Genomic DNA, 14,530 nt, shown 5'->3' with positions numbered 1-14,530 from the left:
ATGATAAGAAAGGTGGATGAACCTTTTTTTTTAAAAAAGTTCAAAGTTCAACTCAATTTCCAAAGATCCTGTCACTGCTCAAAGAAGCAATGAGTGAGCTGTCAGTCATCTGCTAACACATGCTTTTCCTGTGATTAAAACTCCAGTAGACGTCAGTGCTTCTCTCCTCTGTGTAAACTGCCAATGCTAGTCCCCTCAAACAGAACAGTCATCACTGACACAGTGCAGAGTAGTTATGAATATGTTTTTGTTTTCAGCAAGTTTGAGGTTAGTTTCCTGTGAACAAATAATTGAGTAAAACGTAATATTTGCTTCATGAAATTACTGGATTGAATTTTCAAGGCAGGAAAATGTATTAATCCTTAAATCAGGGATAGAAATTGTATGAAGAGTCTTGAAAGGCATGTGGTGTAAAAATCACCATACGAACTACCATGAAGTGAGGGCCATCTGATATCCCTGTATCGGTGTTGTTCCTGCATCATCATCATCATAAGTTTCTCCAGGACTGACTTTGCAGCTAACTAACAATTGTTGTCTGTCAGCTTGAAATGTGGAATAAAAAAGGGGGGGGAATGTCTTTGTTTATATAAAACTGTCTTCTAGAACAAATGGAAACAATTCTAGGTGTGTTCTTTATTAATTTATACAATATCATATACTGGTATGTATTATCAAGCTAGGTTTGCTGTCAGCCAAATTTAGCTTTCTCAATGTTGGTTTGCTAGGGATAGCTTTTAATAGCGGTAGCTAACTTTTTGGCTAATGCTAACTCAATTCTCAGACAACATGACTGATGGTCAGTTGTAATGCTGATCCTGGACTGACATTGCTATGATAATGTCAGAACAACACCAACCCAGAAATATCAGATCACGCAGCAGGCTACACCATGAGCTGGTCACCGGGCTGTCACAGGGCTAACACAGTGAACTTTTGGGAAATTTGACTACACTAGCTTGTATGTAGATCTGACCACACATGACAGCCATTGCTCCCCATGTGTATCACTGAGCCTTGGGCACCTATGACTCTGTCACTCAAATCCTCACACTTGCTCATTTTTTTTGCTTCTAACACATAAACTTTGAGGACAAAATTTTCACTTTCTCTTTAATATATCCCACCCACTAACAGCTGCCACGATGAAGAGATAATCAGTGTTATTCACTTCACCTGTCAGTGCTCATAATGTTATGCCTGATCGGTGTATGTCATAAGCTAACTGTGGCTTGTTTACCTAATATCATCATCAGAATATGATCATAGCAGCCGGCAGTAAGTAGTGCAGTAATTTTCTGCAGTGGAGCAGAAGGGCAAAGCAGCTAAATGAATATACTTACACTATTGCTCAAAAGTCTTGAAAAATGTTTTTATATTCAAAAGAAAAAGACAATTTATTTTCATTTGCAATAACAAAAAATGATTACAAGTGTTCCAACTGATCTATTTACAGCATTTCTGTGTGATCTGATTGCTCAGAGAAGTGCAGCCTATTCAGTGGAGATGAAGTGACAAAATATTACACTGTTTTCAGAAATTTCCCACATAGAACGGGTTTCATTTCTTAGAAGAGACAGTGATCACACCCACAAAACGCCCACAGACTGTCCACAGAATAGCCAAAGATCAGTCACCAGATGAACTTGATAAACTTGCTTTAGGTTACGCAATATACCACTGGATCACAGGGGCGATCTTACTGAAAACAGGCCTCTTTGTGTCTATGTACATAAACTATGTACTGAATTTATGATGTATGATTTGAGTAATTATTCATTTTCACTTAAAGCATTTCTTTAATATTATTATTTATTTTTCAAAAAAAATTTCCTTCTCTTTCTTTTAAAAACAGGAATATTTCAAAGTGACCCCAACCATTTAAGCTGCAGTGTGCATTACATCTCACCACTGCCTTTGGCACGCACATACATTGAGGTTTTTACTTGGCTGTGGAGTGGGTGGACTATTCATTGCAGTTCTTCAAAAGTATGTCGGTATCAAGCAGCCATCCTCTGATCAATCTCACTGCTGCTGCACACTGGGAGGGATAATAAAGATTGAGGGAGGAGGAGAGCCCCAGCGCAACAAGGCACACAGATGGCTACACCTTGAATACAGCACTTTCACCCGTGGTTAATAAGGGTCAAATGCCAAGGGGTCAATTGGGTCCTCGTTTTGAGGTGACTGACATCCCAATTCAAGTGGTGGCATACTTATTTCCAGAGTTTGGAGGGTTGTCCTTAAGCTGGAGGTAATCCTCACTTGACTCAAAGTCTGAAAACAGAACATTTAATGTTAAAAGTACAGCTAATGAGCAGAAAGAGATATGGAAGTCGTTAAATGCATATCTCTGTTCAGTGAGCGTGCTGGCATTTAAATGAATAGAAAAGAAACTAATAGGATGTGTCACAGTTAGCAGTGCAGTTGCTGAAGAATGTTTTTGAGGCTGTTTCCTTTGGAATTAAGGTTACTTAGAGTTATGCAGGAATTATATTGTGAAGTAAATCAAGTCAAATCTAACTGATTCATTTCATGGTATTGATGTGGCCTTTTGAAAGCAAAATGTTGCCAATCAACAGGTAGACACTAGATGTTGGAGTTTAGCGGCTAAACTAACAGATGAAGACTTGATGAAGAACTAGTGGGTCAGAGTTGTGTCTACATAACGAAACCCAGCACTGAAAACTGGATGCTTGAAATAAAACAGCTGAAAGCAGCCTAAAAATGAGAGCAGGATAAATTAACTGCAATTTACAAAAACTAAAACAATGAACTGATACTCTGAAGCTTTGTGCACAGAGATGAGATTAAAGATCTCCTCAGTTTATCATTCAAGTGATCACATTTTTAGGCTACCATAAAAGAAAATCCTTTTTTTTTTTTTTTTTTTTTTTTTTAAACTTCCTGGAATTCAGGTCTCCTAAAAATTATTATTGGGATACTGGGAAGTTTTGGTAGAGTTTAAGTTTTGCCACAAGAAATGAAGAGGTTAATGTAGTTATCAACACTAAATCACCTGCCAGCATCCATCACTGGTAATTGCTCAGCAGAGTTACAGCAGCAGTGTTTGAGAGCAACCCAATGAGTAGGAATGAAAAGCTGCTTTTCCCCCACCCATGGTCACATCTCATCTCTGTATCCAGCTTAGTGGGCATTTAGCACCGGACACCACACTCCACACAGCAGCTCTTCAGATCGAAGAGAAGAGAAACAGAGGGGAGGGAGACATTATCCGGTGAGGCGCACAATGTCCAAAACAACACAAAGCACTGGGGAAGATGGTTTCCCACAGAGTTTAGACTGGTCAGTGAGAAGGGAGGTGGCGAGGGCAGGGCAGGGTCCTCAGGACAAAGACCAGAGGTCATCTGAGGCTCAGTGCTTGTGGCGAGAATTTGGGACTTTACTTTTTTTGATGGGAAAATGTTAACTAATTTCACACAGAGTCGCTGAATAAAATTTTATAACTGATCTGAAACACTGAACTCAATGTTGAGGACAAAATTTTTTTACTTGTACTTCAAACACCATGATTATGGTTTTTGTCTCTCAGCCTTATTTAAATGAGTTTAGTCTGTCATGAAATGATAACCAACACCAGTTGCTATCATGTGGGCAGGTGTCTATTAGGTCCTCTCTCTCACACAGCCGAGAAGGGTGAATGCGATGACCTAAGCATCTCGCGAACACAAATGGGCCATTTTGCACTCTCAAACTGTGAACCTTGCTTACAAACAAGGGTCAATATTTACCCCTCAGTGCACCCAGACCCCTGGATGGAAGCTTAATTGGTGGTGCTGACCAAATTAAGAACAGCTGACCTGATGTGGGTGTTAAGTGGACGGGGAGATGTTACTAGAATGGAAATCTTTTAGCATGCTGGTACACTGCCCTTTGTTTCGTCAGTCCCTATTGGAGGATAACAAGAGGCTATAAGCTCCTTATCATCACATTACATTTATGAAGGATGAATCGGGAACTATGGCCCTCTGGACCCCCATCCTCAAAAATAGCTATCCTTGTTTTGTGCCCAGCTGGTTTTATTATGCCTGCAAGCAGCACTTCATTCTATACTTTTGGTCGGACATTGAAATACCTTCTATGCTCCATCCTCCAGCAGCAAAGATCCTATAAAACAATATGTGTTTCACACATTTGGGTTTGTTAAAACATTGCCAGTTTATTTTCCCTGATTTATTTTATGAATTCAATGCAGACAAGTCATGTTTCCAGGTTTTGATTAAAAACCTACTTTCACTTGCAGTTGTACATGTAATGTGGATTTCACAGATTGCAGGCCACTGCTTGTGTTGCAGGCCACATCAATTCCTATCAGTTCAATTCCGTTTTATTTGCATAGCACCAAATCACAACAGCAGTCACCTCAAGACCACAAGGTAAAGACCCAATAGCAATACAGGGAAAACCCCAACAATCAAAGGATCCACTTTGAGCAAGCACCTGGTGACAGTGGGAAGGAAAAATTCAATTTTAACAGGAAGAAGCCTTCTGCAGGACAAGGTTCAGGGATGAACAGGCATCTGTCAGGACTGGTTGGGAGTGACAGGAGAAAGAGAATCCTAAAAGCGTTAAGAAAATGTAATGCAGTTATCATTTTTAACCACCTATAAATCAGTCATGCTGCATCATGCAATGTAATTAGTAACTGCATTTAAACCCTTTCAAAGATGTTTTTATTAGAAGTGAACACCAAACAACAGAGAAAACAATCAGATGTACGTACCTACCCACTAAGGACACTTATTGTCGTCAGTTGTTCAACAGTGTCCCTTGGACTAGGATGGCAGATGGAATAAGTAGATCGAGGCCTGAGGCTGTTGCCAAACCAAGCCAACTTTTTTTAGAAAGCGTTTTAAAAACAGCAACCACTGACCAAAGTGCTGGACAAAGCACTGAAATACAACTTAAATAAAGTTTAAATAAGTAAAAGTAAATAAATATAAAAATAATTTGAATTAAAATTACTACACAAAATAAGAGCATCAGCACGATACAAGATTTGGGAGCCGCTACAGCAAAAGCCCTTTCTCCTCTGAGCAGCTCCTCTGTGTCCTCCACATCCAAGAGTACTTGCACCATCTGCAGACAAGACAAGGAAGACTGGCTAAAATCAACATATAGAGTTACAGTAATCCAAGTGAGTTATAATGACGGCATGGATTACTGTTTCAAAATGATCTTTTGATAGAATGTTTTTTTTATTTTAGCCAGCTGTCTCAGCTGAAAGAAGCTAGATTTTACCAATGCGCTGATTTGACTGTCCAATCTAAAATTCTTGTCCATCCTAAAAATCATGCTTCTGACAATAAGCTTTACATACTGAGCCACTGGGCCTATGTCGACAGAACAAGCCTCACCAGTGACGCTAGGCCCAAACACAATAACCTCTGCCTTCTTTTGATCAAAATTTAGGACGTTTAGCACCATTTAGGTTTTTAATTCCTCAAGGCACTCAGCTAAAGTTTCCATGGAGTAGGCATCCTTCTGTTTTAGGGAACATAAACCTGAGTATCATCTGCATAACAATGGAGAGCAATTTTGTACTTGCTAAAATTAGAAGCAAGAGGCAGCAGATATACAAAATAGCAGAGGCCCAAGTATCGAGCCCTGCGGAACCCCACAAGACAAAGGAGCAGAGGAACATCTGAAATCACGTAGTCTAAGGTTCTCTTGGAAAGGAAGGATTGGAACCACTCCAGAACAGTGCCACAAATGCCTACCCTGAGCTCTAAACAAGACATTAAAATATTAAGATTCGCTGTGTCAGAAGTGACAGTTAAGTCTAGAAGAACTAGCATCAGATAGTCCCCTGCATCTGTAGCCAGGAGGATGTCAGTAAAAACCACCAGCAGTGCAGATTCCATGGATCATCCATCATCCATCCATCCATCCGTCCATTCTCTTCCACTTATCCTTGTCAGGGTCACGGGGAGGCTGGCGCCTATCCCAGCTGTCTCTGGGCGAGACGTGCGGTACACTCTGGACAGGTCGCCAGTCTGTTGCAGGGCTAACACATAGAAACAGACAACCATTTTACGTTCACACCTGTGAAAATTTTTGAATTACCAATTAACCTAACCCCACTAAATGCATGTCTTTGGACTGTGGGAGGAAGCCAGTGTACCCGGAGAGAACCCACGCAAACACTGGGAGATGCAAACTCCACACAGAAAAACCCTGGCGTGATGGTGGACCTTCTTTCTGTGAGGCAACAAGTCAAGTCAAGTCAAGTTTATTTATAGAGCACATTTAAAAACAACCAAGGCTGACCAAAGTGCTGTACAGTAAATACAGATAAAAATACAATAGAACACAATTTCGTAATAACACCTCGCTGATAAAAATAAAATAAAAATATATAAAACAAATAAATTTAACCTTTCTAAAAGCCAATGAAAAGAGGTGAGTTTTAAGAGCGGTTTTAAAAGTTTCTAGGCTTTTGGAGAGTCTGACGTGAGGAGGTAAACTGTTCCACAGTCTGGGTGCAGCCACAGCAAACGCCCTCTCTCCCTTTGTCTTTAATTTATACCTGGGAACATCTAAAAGCATCAGGTCGGCTGACCTCAAAGATCTCCTGGGGCGATAAGTACTAAGGAGTTCTGACAGGTAAGAAGGTGCAGTGCCATTTAAAACCTTAAAAGCCAGCAATAAGATTTTAAAATCAATCCTAAAGGCAACTGGGAGCCAGTGGAGAGAGCAGAGAACCGGAGTGATGTGGTCTCTTTTTTTTGAACCGGTCAACAGGCGAGCGGCAGCGTTCTGCACCAGTTGAAGGCGATGTAGACAGGAACGATCTAGGCCAGCATAGAGGGAATTGCAGTAGTCTAGCCGTGAAGTAATAAAAGCATGGACCACTCTTTCTAGATCGTTCCTGCAAAGGTAAGACTTGACTTTGGCTAAAATCCGCAAATGATAAAAAGATCCCTTAACTACAGAGCTGATTTGTTTATCAAGTTTAAAAGCATTGTCAAAAATAACACCAAGACTCTTAATGGAAGAAGTGCAATCGGAGGTTAGGGGTCCCAAAAAGTCAAGAGAGAAGTTGGGATCTTTAGGAAGCCCAAACACAATGACTTCAGTTTTGCTTTCATTAAGGTGTAAGAAGTTAAGAGTCATCCAAGTCTTAATGTCAGACAAGCAGGAGAGTAGCGGCTGCAAAGAAACATTGCAGTTCAACCTCAGAGGGAGGTAGATCTGAATATCATCGGCAAAGATGTGGAAGGACACATTATGTTTACGGAGCACATCGCCCAGAGGGAGCAAGTACAGAATAAACAACAGGGGGCCTAGTATGGACCCCTGAGGTACGCCACAGGTTAAAGGAGCTCTGGGAGATGACAGTTCACCAAGGTGAACAGAAAAACTCCTATTATTCAAATAGGACTGGAAAAACTTTAAGACAGTGCCCTTTAAACCGACACAATGTTGAAGGCGGGATAGCAGTATGTTGTGATCAACAGTGTCGAAGGCTGCTGTCAGGTCCAGGGTTACTAAGACAGCAGCACAACCAGAGTCAACTGTTAAAAGCAAATCATTAAAAACTCTCAGAAGGGCGGTTTCTGTGCTATGCCGAGCTCTAAAACCAGACTGGAACTTCTCATAGAGATTGTTATTGTCAAGAAATAGCTGGAGCTGCGTGAGGGCGGCTCGTTCCAGTACTTTAGACAGAAAAGGGAGGTTGGAAATGGGCCTATAGTTAGAGAGTAGGGATGGATCTAGATTAGGCTTTTTAAGGAGAGGTTGAACAACAGCGTGCTTGAAGGGTGTTGGAAAACAACCAGAACTGTGCTTACCACTGTGCCACCATGCTGCCCGTGCTATGAAGAGACTTAAAACCAGATTGAAAACCGTCAAGAACATCATGTTTCACTAAAAATGCCACAAATACACTGTGAACAATTTTCTCCATAATTTTTTAAAGAAAAGGAAGCTTGGAAATAGACCTAAAGTTAGATAACAGGGTAGGATCAAGGCAAGGTTGTTTTTTTTTTTTATTAGTGGTTGCACTGTTTGCATCCTTAAAAATTTTAGGAACAACACCTGAGGACAGGCTGCTGTTAATAACCTCACGACAGATGGGATCACATCACAGGGGGGAACCTGAGGCCTTCAGGTGACCAAATAAAGTCTCATAAACGACGGTCTCACTGAAGACTCGCAGTAACTACAGGGCCGAGCAGAATTTCACCTTTATTACATTTCTGCCTAATACCTTCAAATTTAGACACTTTGCAATCACTTTTACAACTGTTTCTTACACCATTCTAGCACCACATCCTCCACTTTAAGAGCTTCATTTTTTGGTGCTGGCTATGATATCTGGCTGTGGAATTCATCGCTCATGTATTTTGTTTCAGGTCTCTTTGGCACTTGGATTACTGAGAGTTCTCTCTAACAGCGTGGCTCATTATATGCTAAATCTAACAGTATACCCATTTGCTATAAAGTCCTTGTTTTTCAACGTTGCATTTGTATTTCTGGCTCTGCTCAAACTCATGGTGAAACAGCAAACTCCTGTGTAATAGCACAAACTTCGGGGGTAAACTGAAAGTTACTCTTATTAAAGGCTCTTGTTACATTAGAGAGATAGACAAAATTAAAAACATGTGAATTATGGTGGGCTTTCATAAGCTTGTTCTGTCGGGTTTTTGTTGCTTTTGATCTGATGTAGCTGATATTTGACTTTAAAGGACTATTATTGCATGACGTTCTTCCTAAATTCCCCCCCTCTGGGTTGTTAAGATTTTCAAAAACAACCAGCTAAATCAAAAAGTGATGAATTGGAGCGTGGCGACAAAGAGTATTGTTCATTCACCATTGATATTGAGCGCATAATCTATTCATTAGCCTTGATGTGAACCACTGGTGACTACTTCGACCCCCATCAACACCATAACAACCTTAAGAACAATAGTAAGGCGATTCACCCACAGAGGTGGAGGCGCTGGAGGTTTCCGGTGTGTGTCAGAGGGAGACGGTTGTGAGAAGCAGGGAACCTGTCACTTTTGCCACTCTGATTTTGAGGGGAGGCCATCAATCATGGAGCTAAGTAATAGGGGCAGGGTCTACCCGTCTTCATGTTTACCAGTCTATGCTTTACGGCGTTTTGGAGAAACTGCAACAACGTGGGGTTTTGATTCGGGAGGGGGGCGGCAGATAAGCAACAATAAGACGAGACATGAGATGAAGGCACAGACACCAGCAGGAGTCATGATCTATTGAAGCCGCTCTGTCCAAAGCCCCTTCACAGAGTCTGTCTCATATACACAGCGATAACCTGTCAGCACCTCAGAGCTCGTCTTATCTGAATGGCACAGCTTTGCCTGAAGAGTTGTCAGAAAGCCTTTAAAACCAGGACCTTTGGGAACAGCCAACAATAAGCCTTCTTTAGCACGGTGAAAGTGACAGCATGGTCCTCCCCCGCTCCCAGCCATAAAACCTCTTCCTGGATAAACAAGGGGAAAGGCCCTTTATGAAGATGGAGAGGGTCACAAAGAGAGGAGCCATTGAGCCACCGAGGGGCCCGTCTTTGTTTTTGTCTTTCCGAGGGTGTTCTCAAAGGATGCTCTGATAGGAGGGGGCAGCTCTATTTTTGTCTTTTAGTCCTCCTTAGCGTCGATCTTCTTGCAGCTCTGCCAAAACAGAGACGTGAACTTAACACGACTGAGTCGTTTGCACAAGTTGAGTTTAATGTTTTTGACAGGGTGGCAGACGTGTTAATTTGGTTCATTTAGTAAGAAATTCAGATTTAAATTCAGTTCCTTAAATTTAGTTAATCTAAATGCTTCTCTGTTAGGATCAAATCCCTTTAAATTCCATGGATTTGAAATCAGAAGCCGTCAAATGACTATGGATGGTGTGAGTGTTTGCCTTCAGAGGTGCCACTGTGTGACGCTGTCAAAGAGAGGCCCCGTCTTTTGGTGACAGGCTCCCAGGTCAGTTGATGGGTTGCCAGATTTAAGGCAACATGCTGATGGAGCTGCGTTGTGTTGGGAGTGTGAATGAGGGGCACCTGTGACCTCTGGTCACGCTCTGCTTGCAGCCCGCTGTGCGAGCACCACGCTCAGGACACACGCTGGGACAGTCAGGCCTTCAACTGTCCACCACAGGGGTTGGAGCGTCTCTGCAGGGCTGCTGCAGAGAGGGTGTTTTACATCATCGTACTCACATCATCAAATTGTTTCAGACACATTTACAGCCTGCTTTGTCAAAAAGTTTAAATAACAGCATCAAATTTTTCGAAATTTAATCCGCATTTAATCCTTGAGTAATACCGGGATCTTATCATGACTGGTCTTCCAGTTTATTTTAACATGATTTCCCATCTGGCAGCAGCACAAGCAGGGCTGCGCGTGTCTGCAGAAGCCAACACGCCCTCCTCTCTGGGCTGGCAGCACGCCTTTTAGATTCAACACAGCCTCTCAGGTTCCACACCTTCTTAGAGAGGTATTTAGTTCCAGCAGAAAACAGATTTCTCCTAACTGCAGAAGGGATGACAAGTGATAACACGACACACAGGAGGGGGTCTATTTTTAGAGGACTGCTTTGAGATGATTTATAGTTATAAGTATAGCAATTAACAGCATTTTCTGTAAGCAACATAGACTGAACTGGACCCTAAACTAGGGGAATGCAGTAACACTGATATCATAAGCCATTCAAGTGTGATGGGTAATGTAAAAGTATTTTTTTGGAGAAAAAGAAAAAGTCACCAATCCTGCAAGTATTGCTGTAAACATAAAACCATTTTATTTATTTCAGAAAATACAGTGCTTTTCGGGAGCTTCTCAGCCCAGAGGCAAAATAAACTGTGCAGTATCAAAAATAGAAACCCCACAGTAAGAAAAGAGGCCCAGAATAACTTTTATAGTCCATATAAAAAAACATAACTGTGTCTAAAGTTTCCTCAGTGTAATAACAAAATGTACAAAATATACAAAAATATGATTTACACTGTGAAAGTCCTCTTCTCCTCAAAATCTACTCCTTCCTACCACGGCCTCCACACAGAGTCTGAGGTGACAGCCGGTGCAACAGGTGACACGTGGTGACCATTCTGTGCGGTCAGAGGTCCGAGGGCTGCACTGGGCACGAGAAACGCAAACTGTCCATCGGGCGTGGGCACCACTTGGAAGCCTCCATAGAGTTTCATCGATTCTGGGGGAGCGTGCATGAGCGAATTGCTTTTGCAGGGTATCTGTGGGACTGAAGCGACTGGAATCTGTGTGCCGGTCTGTCCGAGTCCAACCGCACCGAGGTGAGGTCCATAGAAGTTCAGAGTATTGATTTGGGCCACGCAGGCTGCCAGGTGGCTGAGGAGGCGAGTCCTCACCTCTGTGTTCACCCCTTCGCACGTGGACAGGAAACGGGTGACTTCTCCTACACACTCACTGAATCCGGCTCTGTATTTACCCAGAACGAAGGGGTCTGTGTTTGCAGCAGCTGGAAAAGAAAAGAAAAATGCATAAATACAGACAGACAGATAAATAGATAGATGGAGAGATGCATGTGAAATGAATACTACAGGGCAAACATACATGCGGGTTGGGCAATAAATCTTGGAGAAAGATGGGCCATGTGTGCCATCTAAAGTTACTCCTCCAAGACTCAGTGCTCTCCAGTAAACATCCAGAAATGGCAGTTACATACCAGTCATCTGAAGTCGCTGCAGGTTCCTGAGGTGCTTCACAGTCATCTCAAGGATGTCAGCCTTCTCCAGTTTAGAGTGTCTGGAGCTCTAAATAGAAAAAAAATATTGAAAATTTAAAATTTGCTTTTTTAATTCACAGATGTTTACATCTAACTGGATTGTTAGCCTGTGCGTCTCCTTACGTCTTTCTTGAGTGCGTCCAGGATGAGGGTCTTCAGCTGACCCAGGCTCTCATTGATGCGCGCGCGTCTTCGCTTTTCCATGATTGGTTTGGAAGACTTGGAAGAGGGGGGGGGAACGCAGTTTAGACAGTTTTTCGTAGAAATATCAAACAATTAAACACCGGTGTAAAGAGCTCATTTAACCGACCTTTCTGCTCTCTGTCAAAGCCCGGGGTTTCTCGGGCGTGGAGTCGCCACTTGTAGGGGTGGCAGCCACAGCGGACGGAGATGCTCTCTCTAAAGTACCGGCTGGCATCTTCAGTTCAGTATCAGTAAAAGAAAACCAGCAGAAGCGGTCTGCGAATACCCAGCAGTAAAAAGTCCAGTTCAGTGTGTCCCGCCTTCTCCTGGCAGACCTCGGAGATCCTCGTCGATGACAACACCACCGCTCAAAAGCGACTTCTGTCCACTCGCCAAGCTGACATCCAGACCGCTCCTGTTACGGGCTCCTCGGGTTTCTTTTATACAGCTGGGGCCTGCACGCGAGCGGCTCGTGTGCGGGTTCCCTGGGTTTCAGCCGTCTGTCCAATGAGCGCGCGGGACACGGCGCCGGGGAGGCGGCGGGCTCGTGCGACAGGACGCTCTCATTGGCTACCTGTCAGGATGCTGAAAGAGTGTTTTACAAAGGCAGCGTGAGTGAGGAGAGAAATGTCTGAGCACCAGTTCTCCTGCTGCAAATGAGGCGTCCCGCTCCACTAAAGACGCCACTGATGTGCTCTCGGGGTAAAACAAACAGCACGCTGTTTTATCTGTTTTTAAACGAGACTGTAAAACATAAATTAAAGCTGCTTTTCCGCTTTGTTTGTGTCTCTCTTGTGCTGGATAAAAACTTACAGCTAAAATATGTAGTCATTAAATTTCAGTTTGATTGTCTTAATTTCGTTTCTCCTCGAATTAATTCAGTGTTTGTTTGTTTTTTGCTTTAGACTAATCTAATAATAATAATTTTAAGATTAATATAAGACCTCTCCTGTGTCAAGCGTCTCTTACTTTTCTTCCTGTTAATTATTCTCTTCATATTTTTTTTTAAAAGAAAAGGTTTCAAAGATGTTTCTTTACTTGGCGTTTGTCTGTGCGTTTAACTATAAAAAAAAAAAGAGCAATCATTAATTTCATTTATTTGCGATCAGTCAGCACTTTTCTCCTGAGCCTAAACTGTCTTTGCTCTACACCTTTTCGTTTGGAAGGTGAGCGTTGATTGTGTCCATTATTATTGACATTTAAAACAAATATTGGAGAGGAGGTTACGTTTTCCCGTCTTGTATTTAAATTAGTTACTTTAAAATGTGTCTAGATCAGGGGTGTTAACCGTAAGGCCCAGAAGCCAGAATCAGTCAGCAAAGGAAAATGTGAAAAATATTATGGCATAAATGTTGAACTTTTAGCTGGATTTTCAGGTTTTACGGCATTTCCTATGGATGGCCCCTATTTACTGTCTACTATACAAATATCTGTTTGTCTGTGTGTTTGTCATGCTGAAGAACTGACATGTGCTGTTGAAATGGCACTTGCTTTCTTATATTAAGATATCTCCGGGATTCAGTCTATTGTTAAACTTCCTAACACTGACAGAAAGTGGAGTTTCAATGTTCCGGACTTTGATGTGTATTTGCGTGACTGTACATGTGTTTTTGTGTGTTTTTGTGTACTGAGAGGAATATCTCACTCGCATTCACACTCCCAGTTTCGTTGGGGAGGGGTGGGACGGGGTTGTTCACTGAGTGCTTCTGAATTTGAAGTAAAGAGTTTCTGACACACTCCAGGCCTGATGTCCAGTGAAGAAAATCTCTGAAGCACTGAGCTGTCTTCACTGGCTTGACCTCTGACATCTCGTGTCTACTATCAGAGAGTTTAAAGCAGAAAGTAAAGACGTATTTAAAATCCTTCTGAAGATGAAAAACAATACAATCTTTTGTGTTTTATGACAAACACCTGAATTGATATTTTTACCCTTCTGTCCTGATTTTCTTAATCCTAATTTATACCTATTACTGACTGTTATTCATCTTTAAATATGTTATATTCTCATCTTTTCCTTCAAAGCTTATATCTGTGATAAATCATACTTCTGCACGTATAAAAACACAAGAGATTTTATGCAGATTTTTATCAGTTATCATTTTGTGTGGCATTTAAGTAGCTTCTGTAATTTTCTGGTACCTGTAAGCGCTTGTTGTCTTGAATTTGCAATTGTTTACCTGCAAGCACACTCAATATCTCTGTGATAAACCACTCATCTCCTGGTGTCAGTGCACATGCCATCTGTAACGTGTTTCATTAACATATATGTTGAGAGACATCTCCATCTAGTCCAGGTTTCTATCGGGAGTTAGCTCGATCCTTTCAGATAGAGTCCTCAGAGGTGAAATGACCCCAGAAGCAGGTCATCGTTTGCATCCAAGACTTCCTGTCTGTGTGAGCCAGACAAACTTCAAGCACCACTGGCTTCCTGACACGAGCTGGTATCAAGTGAAGTCAAATGAAATTGTCAAACCTGCAGCCAAGACTGGGATCACCTCATATAAACCTAATTATACCCATTCCTCAGAATTAAAAGAAAGTTCGCTCAGTTAAATTCAATTTTATTTATATAAAATCTATATAAAATATGCTTCATATTTATTGATTATTTTTGAAA

The 14,530-nt window shown here is 41.8% G+C and overlaps 1 protein-coding gene across 1 annotated transcript; it reads right to left on the bottom strand.

Annotated features, from left to right (window-relative positions):
• Positions 1-10,747: 10,747 nt before the first annotated feature.
• LOC309693196 (transcription factor HES-1-B-like) lies at positions 10,748-12,413 on the bottom strand. The gene is made up of 4 exons (XM_082512215.1): positions 12,041-12,413; positions 11,854-11,949; positions 11,671-11,758; positions 10,748-11,463 (listed from the first exon to the last, which is right to left on the bottom strand). The coding sequence occupies exons 1-4, from the start codon at positions 12,146-12,148 to the stop codon at positions 11,012-11,014; spliced, it is 744 nt and encodes a 247-aa protein (XP_082368341.1). The 5' UTR covers positions 12,149-12,413; the 3' UTR covers positions 10,748-11,011.
• Positions 12,414-14,530: the final 2,117 nt, after the last annotated feature.

The sequence above is a fragment of the Aulonocara stuartgranti genome, assembly GCF_965226115.1.
Source record: "Aulonocara stuartgranti genome assembly, chromosome: 18".
NCBI lineage: Eukaryota > Metazoa > Chordata > Actinopteri > Cichliformes > Cichlidae > Aulonocara > Aulonocara stuartgranti.
Note: the sequence above shows the minus strand (reverse complement) of the source record. Positions and strands in the feature narration are given on the sequence as shown.